Below are 13,708 nucleotides of genomic sequence, written 5' to 3' on the forward strand. Positions count from 1 at the left end.
CAGATGGGTTGCATACATTTTCCATCTCTTTTGAAATTTCCCCCCCCTTTTTCTTTTTTATTTATTTTATTTGTTTATTTTTATTTTATTTTTTCCTCTCTCCCCTCTTCCTCCCCTTCCCTTCTTCCGCTCCCCTCTCCTTGTTCTTTCCTTACATTTGTACTCGGATGACTTCTTGTAAATCTATTTAACAAACGATTTTGTCTTCTGAGTAATGTTTTGTATGATATGCATATTATACAATTTGTGCAAGTATCATTTTCTGTATTTACCTATGAAAATTCTCAATAAAATATTTAAAAAAAAAAAAAAAAAAAAAAAAAAAACCGGAGCAGATGGATGCCATGATGACCAATGAACCAGAAATCTATTTGCAACAAGTAAAGTAGAGGAGATCCTGTCCTGAGTAGAATTTTACATTTTGGCCTGGTCACCTGTGAACAATTTAAGGCATAGAAAATGTAAAGGCAGGTTTCCTCAGCTGCTAGCATCTAGACCGGGGACCGTGGTCTCTACACCCGGAGATTTTCCAGAACTTTACCACAGGCGAAGAAAAAAAGATGTGGTCTTCCCAGCCCCCAGGTTCAACAACAACTGGACAGGTTTGTATCCAGGTGCAGGAACCCACTGGTGGATGCTCTGTGGGACCAGTACGCCCTAATATAGGCTTTTCCACCCCTGAAACTTCATCCCTGTCGTGAGAGGGAGGGCATTTTGATGATGATCCTCCTTGGATTAGGTTGGACCAGGCGGATGTGGTAGGATGACCCAATGCAAGGAGGACCATGGGCCTGCCAGACTGTACAGATCTACTGTACCAAGGGCCCATTCCCCACCCTGCATCTTCGTCACTGGTCTCAATGGCATGGTTGTTTAAACCCAATGGCAGGGGTATCTCGGAGTCTAAAAATTCTACAATGCTGAAGGCTAGGAAGTGCACTTCCCACAAGCAGCTAGTGGCATAGAAAATCTGCCTTTTACATTTTCTATTCCTTAAAATGTGCAAAGTTGACCAGGCTAAAGGCGGCCATATGCGGTTCGAATTTTGAAAGAATTTTCTTTCGAAAATTGTATTAAAGAATTTTTGTACGAATTTCGCACCGTTAGTGGGCTGCAGCAACAGCCGATTTTCGTGCGGCAAACAAATTTGAAAAAAAACAACATGTTGGAAATTTTTTGAAAAACAAAAGATTTTCTGATCAATGATGGAAGAATCGTGCGAGAAATGTAATAGAAAAAAAATGCGCATGTGCAAGAAAAGAATATTCCCGGGAAATTGAAGGTTTGGTTGGCCGAATTTCGAAAATCAATGATGGCATCATCGGATCACAAAAAAAATGAACTTTCTGATTTTGAAAAAAAAAATTGTTCGAAATTCGACCGTGTATGGCCTGCTTTATCCTGCAGCGCTCCTCTGCCAGGTGTGGTTATTCTGCACAACAGGTACAGGGCAGAGAAATTATGGCTGAAACAAATTAAACAGCATCCTGTCCAGTCTAGTAAAAGTATACTCTTGTCAATGGAATATGTAACTAATTCGATGCCCTGGAATTGCCTCCTATCGGGATGTTTTGATAACTATCACGTGGCAGTGCCAGACCTTTCCTGATTGGCTGCAATTCCAGAACTTCTGAATGGTTATGGTTATATGTTTAGAATGTTTGTTTGAATTTTGGTTTCTCTGCAATACTACCGGTACAGGTGTCTTGTCGATAAATGCCCCCTGTGGAATAATTCCGGCCCGGACAGGGGGCCTTTCACGTCAGAACACAGGTGTTGGTGGTAAGGAAATTGAGAGAAACCGTTTTGATTTTAGCGACCGTCACTTTAGGATGTGGAAATGGCAAAGCAGGGGGCGCTACATTAACTACAAATACTAATAGTAATAGTGAAAATATAATTAAATTATATATGTGCCAACAGTGCAGTGGCCAAACACCCAATTAGGTGGATAGTAAGCCAATTTGAATCAACAAAACATTCCCATGCATAAATCATATTCAAGGAAGTACAGAATAGCAGTGAATACATTTAAGTGTCCATAAATTGTAGTGCATAAATAACAGTGCTCAAAAGTCTTCAATTCGCGCTGTGCAAAGAAAAGGGAGAATTTCCACCTTCACCAATTGGGTTACACCGCAAATGTGCTTTTAAGTATGGCACCTTACCAGATGTCATTGACCTATTTCGTTAAAAAGAGGTCAAATGAAGCATTGTGTCACAATGGACAGAGTATGGCAGCTAGGTTCCTTTAGTTCAGCTTGACTTGAGCGTCATGAAGCATGACAAAAAGAAGAAGAGACCGCCATAGCATAATACCATTTATTAAAACTGATAAAATTACACAATGCCGAGTGGCTCCTTACTTGGAATGGTGCCCATGTCCCGGCACTGAGGCTGTACGGCTTAAGGTCAAAATAGAGACGGCTCCTCACTGGGGAAGCTGGCGTACATTCCACCACTGTCGTCAGAGAACCAGCGGGACCGGAAGTTGATAGCTGTGCGTGCCCAGGTACCGCCTCGACGTACGTTTCGTCTATAACGTCATCAGGAAGCGACTTTAGGATGGCATCATCATGTTCTTGTTCAAATGACAATACACAGTGAATTTGTCTCTGAATCCATGATGTGTCTTTGTGTGTTTTGCTCTTTAGGAATGATCAGACTATCGATCCTCTAGCAACATGGGTGCCAACAGCAGCACGATTAGCGAACTCTCTGAAAACGACTATTTGAAGAAACTGTCCGGGACAGAGACCATTTCTGAGAATGAGCCCTTCTGGAACCAGCTTCTGTCTTTCACCTTCAGCACCCCAACAAACAGGTGAGCACAATACAATCAAAGTGTCTAAATCTAAATCCAAAAATCTACATGTAATATATTGCAGCATACCAATCCATAGTTGTGGTGGCTGCATCCGTTTACTTTTTTCAGATCTTTTTTTTTTCTTTAGTCCTCTTTCACCCTGGGGCAGTGGGTGCGTCGGCGCTTTACCGTCAATTTCGCGTCGCTATTTGGCAGCTAGCAGGGTGCTTTTCTTCCGCTGGCGGGCGAGAGAGGGTTAAAACCACCGCAAAGTGCTGGTTTGTCGGCGGTATAGCCACGGTGCTCGTTCATTTCAATGGACAGGAGTGGTATACACACCGCTCCTTCACTGCTCCAAAAATGCTGCTAGCAGGACTTTTTTTACCGTCCTGCTAGCGCACCGCTCCAGTGTGAAAGCACTCGGGGCTTTCACATTGGAGAGACAACAGCGGCTCTTTTAGGGTGCTTTGCATTCGCTATTTTTAGCGTTATAGAGCCTGCAAAGCGCCTTTATTTCCCAAAAAAGTGTACAATTTCCCAGTGGACAAACAAACACACTTACTGCCCTAGGACAGGGCAAGAATAGGGATGAGGTTGCGTTTGTTTGGAGTGAGGTTCAGGTCTGAACCTGGATGTCGGCTTTTATTTCTGGTAGATGATCTGTGGGCCAGGGATACTTGTGAATTCTTTGACCTAATTTGGCCACGTGGCCGTATTGCGTCAAATTCATTGGACCAGGTTCGACCTGAACCCTGTTCTAAACAAACACAGGCTCTAGAGTCCTAGCACTACATAACACCTTCTCCCTTTTTCATCTTTTCCATAGAGGTTTGAAGTGTTCCGTATTCACTGAGAGAACTGGGAACAGAGAAAATTAGGAGGCAAAGGCAGAGATCATTGCAGGTTATAGCTCAAAAGATTTCTGGCAGATCAATGGATATATTTTTTGCACTTATTAAACAGATTTAACAAAATGCTTCAAATGGTACTGTATATTTAACAGAAATAAAGGGGATCAAGTAAAAGAAGTGAAAGTGGTTCTAAAGCAGGGGTCTCAAACTGGTGGCCCTCCAGCTTTTTTTTTTTTGCAAAAACTACAAGCCCCATCATGCCTCAGTCTGTGGGAGTCATGCTTTTAACTGTCAGCCTTGCAATGCCTCATGGGACTTGTAGTTTTGCAAAATCAGGAGAGCCGCCGGTTTGAGACCCATCTTCTAAAGGCTGGGTGTTTCTTACCTTAAAGCGAAGCTTCTCCTAAAAGAGGAAGCTTCCCTTGTTCGCACCTACTCTCCCCTCCCTTCACTGCCACATTTGGCCTTTTTTTTGGGGGGGGTACGTGTTTTTTTTTTTTTTGTATAATCAGTATTTATTGAAAAATTAAAAGGAAAACAGAAACATAAAAGGGGGAGGGGGAAGAGCGTATAAGACAAAAGTCAGATACACCCAACAGGTTATTATTACATAAAGATCTGGCCACGCAGGGCCGCCAAGCAGTGGAGCTATATATCAAACAATGCACATTGTGTGAGCAGGTATGGGCCGCCAGTGTCAGACGTAAACTCAGCCATGAGGGCCGGTCCAGCAGCCAACACCCTAAGGTCGTCCGCGGCCGGCCCGGCCCCCCCTGCAACATGGAGGCCACATGGGCCACAATCAGAGATGGTGTGGGAACGAGCATCTAAGGTGTGATATCTCGGAGGGGGAGGAGCAGAACTTTCCGCTGGACCGCCCAAGCCCGGGTATGAGCCAGGAGGGAGGTCCGCGCGAGAGCCCTACCAACCCAGGCGAGCCATAGGGCTCAAAACCGAACCAGAAGCCCACGTCCGGGGCGGAGGGGGGGGTACTGAGACCTCCAACTAACCACCCACCACCCCCAGGTGAGCTCCGGGTCAGGGCCAGGGATCGGCAAAGGCCCCCAGGCGGGCTATGGGGTATACCAAGGTCTAACAATTTGCTCGAACTAGCCCATCACCACACTCAACATTCTCAAGGAGTAACACTCCATCACTGGTCAGAAGCCGTATCAGGGTACGTGGTTTTGACAGGTACCCGCTCCCACTTTCTTGTAAGATCGGTGATCTATGACATTTCCTGCTCCTCCTCCTTCCCCTCACTGCCCTCTGGGGGACACAGAGGTCCCAGAAGATAGTGACCATTCAGAAAGCACAGCACGACTCGCGCATGCATGCTCAGTAGGAAACAGGCTACAAGGCTTCACTTCCTGCTTTCTTTACAGATGCCGGCGTCTGCACCCGAAGCAGATTGACTAATCGGCTAGGGGTGCAGACATTGTGGGATGCCTGGATAGGCAAGTGTCCTTCTATTAAAAGTCAACAGCTGCAGTATTTGTAGCTGCTGATTATTTTTTGTCTTTTTTTTTTTTTTACAGCCTGGAACTCCCCTTTAATGCATTCCCTGCATTAAGGTAAAAAAAAACACAAACTATTCCCCCCTCCCTCCCTCTCTACCTGAGCCTGTTGGGAATCCAGCACAGTGCCTGGCTGCAGTCTTCTCTCATTTCCCTTCCTCTTCTTACATGGAATTGGGCAGCAACAGGAGCCATTGGTTCCTGCTGCTGTCAATCAAATGCTTTAGGAAGGGACTGGGGGGAGTGGGACCGATCCACGGTGTGTGTCTATAGACACAGACAGCACGGCTCAGGAGCAAGCCTACACCTGTGCCCCATAGAAAGCAGCTATTGGGGAAACATAGAGGAGAAGCCTGGAGCGCCGATGGGGGACCCCAGAAGAGGAGGGTCAAAACCATTGCACAGAGCAGGTACTATAAGTAAAACATGTTTGTAAAGTCTAGAATATTTTTTTTTTTTATTTAAATAATCAATTTAATTATTTGGATTTAGGTCTAGCCATATTTTTGTTTTGGAATGTGTGTGGAATGATTGAAACCCCTATCTGAAGCTTCTGTGAGAAAATACTGTAACAGGGATACAAACGGCAAAATGCTGACAGGTTTTAACCTTCCCCCAATTCTAATAAAAAAAAAAAAAAAAGCTTGATTCCATGTTGCAGATTTTCCCTATGTACTGGGTGTCATTGTCGCTTGACTGTGTTCGAGAACGGCGGTCACTTACTGACGTGGGCTCTGTGCTCTGCAGCAGTGTATTCCACAGCCCCGGGGGGTATGTCCGTAATGGCCTAGGCTCCCAGGAAGTGGGTCAAATGATGTGAGCTGTCACTCTGCAGCCTGTGGAAAACGGTAATGGAGAGGAGGAAGTTTTGTAGCAAAAACATTTTTATTATTTTAAAAGAGAAGTACGGGGTTTACAAAACACAAAACCTGCATAATCTCCTAGATGGCTACAGCATTGATCTGATGCTGCAACTGTCCCTCGCTGGCTCTAAACTGAGAGCTGAGCAATCGGAGACCCCCTGATCGCTCAGTTCTTGAACTTCAGTGAGCAGGCGACTGTCAGTCACCCGCTCTTCTCTCTCCCTCCAGCGTTCACTGGACAGTGGAGGTGCCGGAAGCGATTGGCTCAGGCAGGCTGTCAGAGGTGTACTGAGATGCTAAGTCAGCTGCCGGTCAGGCATGTGGGCAAATTCCCACATTAGTCCGCTGTCGGCTGAATTTGGTACACAGGAGTGCAGAACTAAGTGCATGCACTTTTGTAACCACCAGAAGAAGTAGAGCCAAAAAGCTTTGCTTTTAACAAGATTTTGGGCTGTTTATGTGGCATTGGGTTTAATGCGAGGGTCTGTGATGGTAAGGGGCAAGGCCAGAGCCTTCGTTGGGGGTGAATTCATAATTGCTGTCTTTGGTATCTAATCTATAAGCTGAGTTATTCCACCCTGGCCATTCACAGAGAAGATCTATTTTGGGAAGACTTGCCCTTTTGTATGAAGTTAGGGAGAGTAGGAAGATATGTGTGTTTACAGCTGCAGTTTTATAATGCTGTCTATCTGGGCCTGCGGCATTTTCTGTTTTATACAAGTTCATTACTTGTCTTATCTCTATAGCTCGTAGCTATAAAATCCTGGCACTGATGTACTTTTTATAACTGTTATTTGATGTCAACGCCAGGACAAGGAAGCGGCAGAAAACCTTTTAAAGTATACTGTATATCTGGCTGCAAAAAAAATATCCTTCAGCTGATCACTAAAGTAACTGAAATGCATTCATACTTCATCATGAAAAATATCAGATGTGCCGCCGGAAATCCAGAGAATTTCCAAAAGTGAGCTGACAACATACTGACTGCCTCTGCTGCACTGAAATCCTGAACAGTGTTGTCAACTCTGCCAGAGATTCCCTCCTGGACTACAGGACACCTCTCCCTTTTATAGTTTGTCAATATAATATATTTATTTAAATTATTATTATTTTTTCACATAGAAAAAAACTTTACAATTTTTTTTTAATTTTTTTTTAAATCAGCCGTTTTAAAATTCATAAGTTCTTCATACATATAACATTAACATATACAAATTACATACTACATAAATACAAGGAAAATTTGTGTGGGTACAGAGTTAGGTCCATCTTTATACTGCTACATCTATGATGGTGTTCTTTATACCATGTTACCTTCCCTTCTCTTCTCCCCCCTCTCTCCCCCTTCCATTAATCCAAAAACAAACAAAAAAAAAAAAGGGGTGGGAGGGGGATAGAAAAACCCCCTCTAAATTTAAAATCCTTCCTCTCTTTCCTTCTCCTTTAGTGTAAAGGGGGAGCAGGAGCGAGGTTTTTTTTCCAGGTACCTCCATGTAGTCCGTACCTGATCTCCCCCCCCCCCCCCCGCGCTCAACCCATCTATATATATATATATATATATATATATATATATATATATATATATATCTCTATCCATGTGTCTCTTGTCGTCAGACCAAGAGAGAAAAAAAAACAAAAACATTTTTTAAGATAAACCCCGGGGAAATTACCCCTTTTTATAGTGTAACCCCTACCTATCCCTGTGCCCCTATATGTGTCCTTACTTTTTAAGGAAGTGAGGTGGTGGACTTTCTGTCCTCCTCCTTATCACTTCATATTATGTAGGGAAAACAAAGAAAGAAAAAAGGGGAAGGAGGGAGAGTAAAAATATAATATATTTAATATTATTTTACATCGAGCAGATGAGAACCATGCAGGACCAATAATACTACCTGGGATTTCAGTGCAAACACAGATTGATATGTCATTTTTTTTTTTACTTTTTCAAGGCTACATTCACCTTCAAAATAAATGAATGCATATATTTTTGCAGGTAAAAAATGTGCATTTTTTTTCCTGGAGCCTGAAGATTATTACACCCGTGATCAGCAGATAACAGGTGCAATGTCTGGCTCCTGCAGAATGCCAGTATAGCTGTCTGCCCGTATCTCCAGTATGGGCAGACAGTGGAGAGCAGGAAGATCACTAGTGTCCTCACAGTTCATTGACAACTACAAGCTATCTGCCACAATGGCAGACGGTAGTTGTAGTTCATTTATTCATAGTACTGTGTGAAGGAATGACACAGCTGTGCCTTGCATGGCCACTCTATTTTTAAATTGTGACAGCAGGTGTGGGAGAAGATCACCAGCCCGCCTTTACAGCAGTGGTTTGGAGGCGCGCAGACATGTGCTCTTTGGTAACATGTTGCACCCTAAATTTGGGTGTAACATGTTACAAATGGTGAACCTATTATTTCAGTGCGTTAAAACATGTAAACAATAAATGTAGTAGCCATTGCTACATTTTGGCTATTTTACACCTGTTGCATTCTAAACTAGATGGGCTCTAAATATGGTCATGTCAGATTACACTGTTTTTACAACCAACCTTCGTCACTGTCTATAGCTTGTTAATGTTGCAGCTGAGTCTCTGAAGAATCGGTCTGCTGTTACACACCTAGGCCACATATATGAGTTGTGTTCATCTGGGCCAGGGGTCTCCAAATTTTCTAAACAAAGGGTCCAATTGCTGTCCTTCAGACTTTAAACGGACAGGACTGTGGCCATCAGAAGTAGAAACTGTCCTGGCATCAGTGAGGGTAAACAGTGCATCTTTGGTAATAGGGGATAGCAATAGTGCCCCATCATTGGCATCAGTGGGAGGAATAGCGCCCCGTCATTGGCATCAGTGGGAGGAATAGCGCCCCGTCATTGGCATCAGTGGGAGGAATAGCGCCCCGTCATTGGCATCAGTGGGAGGAATAGCGCCCCGTCATTGGCATCAGTGGGAGGAATAGCGCCCCGTCATTGGCATCAGTGGGAGGAATAGCGCCCCGTCATTGGCATCAGTGGGAGGAATAGCGCCCCGTCATTGGCATCAGTGGGAGGAATAGCGCCCCGTCATTGGCATCAGTGGGAGGAATAGCGCCCCGTCATTGGCATCAGTGGGAGGAATAGCGCCCCGTCATTGGCATCAGTGGGAGGAATAGCGCCCCGTCATTGGCATCAGTGGGAGGAATAGCGCCCCTCCAATGGCGTCAGTGGGAGGAATAGCGCCCCGTCATTGGCATCAGTGGGAGGAATAGCGCCCCTCCAATGGCGTCAGTGGGAGGAATAACGCCCCGTCAATGGCGTCAGTGGTAAGAATAGCGCCTCGTCATTGGTGTCGGTAGGAGGAATGGTGCCACATCATTGGTGTCAGTAGGAGGAATGGTGCCACATCATCGGTGTCCGTAGGAAAAACGGTGCCCCGTTGTTAATGTCAGTAACAAGAATAGTAATTGTGCCCCAAGGGCCAGATAAAGACAAGCAAACGACCGCATGTTTGGAGACCACTGCTCGAGGCAAAGAAACCCGTCGTAGGACTTTTGGAGTTTGTGTGTTTAGAAGTTCTTGCACTCCCCTCTGCTGGTTCTTAGAGGAAGTGCTTCTGGGCACTTCCTCTAAGGTCAGGTTCAGGAAAGCTGTTTTAACCTGCTCGTTGTGTTTGGGAGTTTCCTGAGCAAAGATCTCCCTGTGTGTCTGTTCTCGGGGTCCTGTATCCAAGATCTATTTAATAGTTCTGATACACATTTATGTCTGTTTCTTGAGGATCCTCTTTATCCACCTGCCCTGACATTCCTCCCATTTCACCTGATAATTTTGTACTAGGTTTCATTTCTGCCTGCTCTCAGCTCTTACCACTTTGTGTGTAACTGTGTATTGCACCCTGGCAGTGGTTTGCAGCAAAGCTCATCATCCCTTGTGGGGTGCTGTGGTAAACACTGGCTGGATCCTGAGCCTCAGCCCTCTTCAAGGCCTACATTTTCCTGTTGATGCTGAGGGTCCATTTACCTCTGGAACTGCTCAACAGTCATCATGATATAACTGGGAGCAACAAACATGTCAGGTTGGTGTTTTGTGAGTTGCATTAAGGATGCTTAAGGCCACTTTTACATGGACTGGTTCTGGTTTTGCTCAGCAGGGCATTCGTCCGCTGACCCCCCCCCCCCCCCCCCGCTGAGCGGCTGGATGACAGGTTCGTGTCCACTCCGCTTTCTCAGAGTGAACACGGACACAGCTTGCTCTGCTCTTTGGGGCTTGAGCCTCCAAGGAGGCTGACACACGGGAGCACCACCTTTTTGGTAGCTTCTCTTGATCCTGACATATGGCTTATTTGGTGGAAATCAAGCAGTTCACACACTGTCATTTAGAGCCTTTTATCCTTCCCAATCTAGGGGAGTAATTTTTTTTCTTGTCGGCTCTGCTCTATAGAATACTTTTGGGATGAATTAGAGTGGAGACTGTGAGCCAGGCCTTTTCATCCATCATCAGTGCCTGACCTCACAAATGCGCTTCTGGAAAAAACGGTCAAAAATTCCCATAGACACTCCTAAACCTTGTGGACAGTCTTCCCAGAAGAGTTGAAACTGTCATAGCTCCAAAGGGTGGGCCAACTCAATATTGAACCCTACAGACGAAGACTCGGATGCCATTACATTTCATGTGCGTGTAAAGGCAGGCGTCCCAATACTTTTGGTAATATAGTATATACTATAAGTTTAGATAATTTGACACTTGTGTATATAAGCTCAAAGAACTTGTTGCTTGTACATATAGATGGAAGTAAGAGGATTGTCCCAACTAGTAAATGCTTATATGAGATGTTAAAGTATATGTAAAGCCAAACACTTATTATTTTTTTAGGATAAAGTAAGGCATGGTTAAAGATTATGGGGCAGATCCACAAAGATATTGCGCCGGTGTATCTCTTGATACGCCGCGTAATTTAAAATTTTGCGCGTCGTATCTTTGTTTTGTATCCTCAAAACAAAATACGACGGCATCTCGGCTAGATCCGACTGGCGTACGTCTTTGTACGCCGTCGGATCTAAGCTGCAATTTTTCGCCGGCCGCTAGGTGGCGTTTCCGTCGAATTCCGCGTTGAGTATGCAAATTAGCTAGTTACGGCGATCCACGAACATACGTCCGGCCGGCGCATTTTTTTACGTCGTTTGCGTTCGGCTTTTCCTGGCGTATATTTAAAGCTGCTGTTATGAGGCGTACTCAATGTTAAGTATGGCCGGCATTCCCACGTACAATTTTGAATTTTTTACGTAGTTTGCGTAAGTCGTTCGCGAATAGGGATTTGCGTAGAATGACGTCACCGTCGTGAGCATTGGCTTGTTCCGGGTTAATTTCGAGCATGTGCACTGGAATACCCCCACGGACGGCGCATGCGCAGTTAAAAAAAAAAACGTTGTTTACGTCGGGTCACGACGTATTAACATAAAACACACCCCATTACATCCATTTGAATTCCGTGCCATTACGCCGCCAAAGATACACTACGCCGCCGTAACTTACGGCGCAAATTCTTTGAGGATTCGAAAAAAAATAATAAAGTTACGGCGGCGTAGTGTATCTTGGATATGCTGCGCCCGGCGTAAAGGTACGTGGATCTGCCCCTATGTATCTACAACAGGAAGTGAGAAAGAAATCTCTTTAAAGTGAGGTAAATCCCATCAAATGAGAGATCTCATCCGAGCATTTTCCTTTCTTCCCGTTTTCATAACCGCTCCACATTTTTGGGTTTTCCTTCACTTTTAGTTTTGGTGATGGAGATCACCTCTGTATCCACAGCTAAAACAAAAAAGAGTTTTGGCATTTGGGCTGTATGTCCATGACCATTCAAAACTGTCTGTGTGCTCTAAGTATTGATGTGGCACACATCTGCTTATATGACATATGATGCAGTTATAAATTGTACCACAAGATGGCAATCTTGCCAATAATATTAATCAATGTATTTTCTCGTCATATACTCATTCGTATTAATCTGTACTTCAATATTGTATTTTATTGATGCCATCAGATATATTGTAACTGTTGTTATTCACTATTCTAAAATAAAAAAACGTTTAAAAGAAAGTGTAGAACGCTGCATCTCCTCTTTTTAATGATGAAGTAGAATTGACATACTGTAAAGTGTTTAATTATTTTTAAAACTGCTGCTAAACTGTCCATGAGATATTTTTATTTTTATAAAATTAACCTCTTCCACAAAGCAGCCAAAAAACATTCAGCACTCTATGACACAGAGAATGACCTCATAGCTCCCAATTATACCTCATTTAGAATCAAATTCCTCTGTCCCTCTTTTCTCGTCGGTTCCTAATTTATAAAAAAAATGTTATTTAATCATTTCATGAGTAGAAATCATTGATGCCTACATGCCCAAGCCAATTATTATTATACAGGATTTATATAGCCAACAGTTTGCGCAGCGCTTTACGACACGAGGGCAGTCGGTACAATTACATATTGGAAGAATCAGCGGGTCCTGCTCGATAGAGCTTACAATCTAGGAGGGAGGGTCAAGTGATGCAAAAGGTAATAACTGGGGGTGCTGATGGAAAAAATCAAAGTACCATTATTAGGTTGGGAAAGGATAGGCTTCTCTGAAGAGAGGGGTTCTCAGGGATTGCCTAAAAAATTCATGGTCATTGTACTAATGACCCGGGCTGAGGAGGGGGGTTAACATCAGGGACCATCAAAGTGGTAAATGTATGCCTAGGGAGTGCTTACTAACACTGGGGGCGGTGGGGGGGGGGGTGCTTTGACTAGGTGAAGCAGAAACACAGGATCAGTGCCTTCCCTTCTGACAGAATGGCATCTGCCTTGTTTACATAGACAGATTGTCATTCTGCCTCTGTACTGTCTAATCGGCGGGTTCCGGCGGACATGAAGTCTCACAGCAGGAGCAGGCTGCCAGCAGCTCGTGCGTGCCCTAAACCCGGAAGTGTCAGATCACGTACTAGGTTCATGATCTGGCACAGAGCAGCCGCCCTGCCGCAGTAAATGTACGTGGGGCGGTCGCTATGCGGTTACAGGATAACACTCCCACTGTCGAGGGGGGGGGGGGGGGAATTGGCAAAAAAGTATATGCAATTGCAACACAAGTCATATTGTAATGGAATGCCATTAATAACTGCCAATCTTTTTCAATCTGCAACCACTGTAATTTTCTGTAAAATGCAATGCAGTCTGGCTACCTAGAGGTGTTCTGTGCACAGAATGCTCCCCAGAAATTACATTTTTTTTTTTTTTTTGCTTGTGTGATTGGATTACTAATTCTCCCAGAAGTATGCACTAAGATAGAAATCAGATTTTTGGCATCCCCTGCAATGAAAATGTATTTTTTGATGAGATGTTTCCAAAGGGAAATTGCATCTAAAGGGATGCAGACCTTGCCTGTTTCCTCATTGGAGCCTGCAGGTGCAGCAGCTGGTTGATAATTATAAAACCACTCCCATACAGGTTCACTTGGTACATAGACAAACACCTATTCCTTCAGAATATCTAAAGGTAGGAATCTGCAATACAGATCAGCCAAAGGGGAGTTTTTTTTTCTCAACAAAAGTAAAGTTACTCATTTCTTAAGTGGTACGTCACAGATGCAAACCAAAGGCCTAAAAGTATTCGCTCTGCACATGCATTTTTTTTGTGCTCTTGGAGTACACTACAGTGG

General features: G+C 44.2%; 1 protein-coding gene across 2 annotated transcripts in view; it reads left to right on the forward strand.

Annotated features, from left to right (window-relative positions):
* Positions 1 to 13,708, forward strand: part of DYM (dymeclin) — a 546,263-nt gene that overhangs the window by 25,846 nt on the left and 506,709 nt on the right. For both annotated transcript variants that reach the window (XM_040336503.1, XM_040336511.1), the window contains exon 2: positions 2,655 to 2,824. In XM_040336503.1, the coding sequence (XP_040192437.1) occupies positions 2,685 to 2,824 (140 nt within the window). In that variant the 5' untranslated portion in view covers positions 2,655 to 2,684. The remainder of the gene's footprint in view (positions 1 to 2,654; positions 2,825 to 13,708) is intronic.

The sequence above is a fragment of the Rana temporaria genome, chromosome 1 (assembly GCF_905171775.1).
Source record: "Rana temporaria chromosome 1, aRanTem1.1, whole genome shotgun sequence".
NCBI lineage: Eukaryota > Metazoa > Chordata > Amphibia > Anura > Ranidae > Rana > Rana temporaria.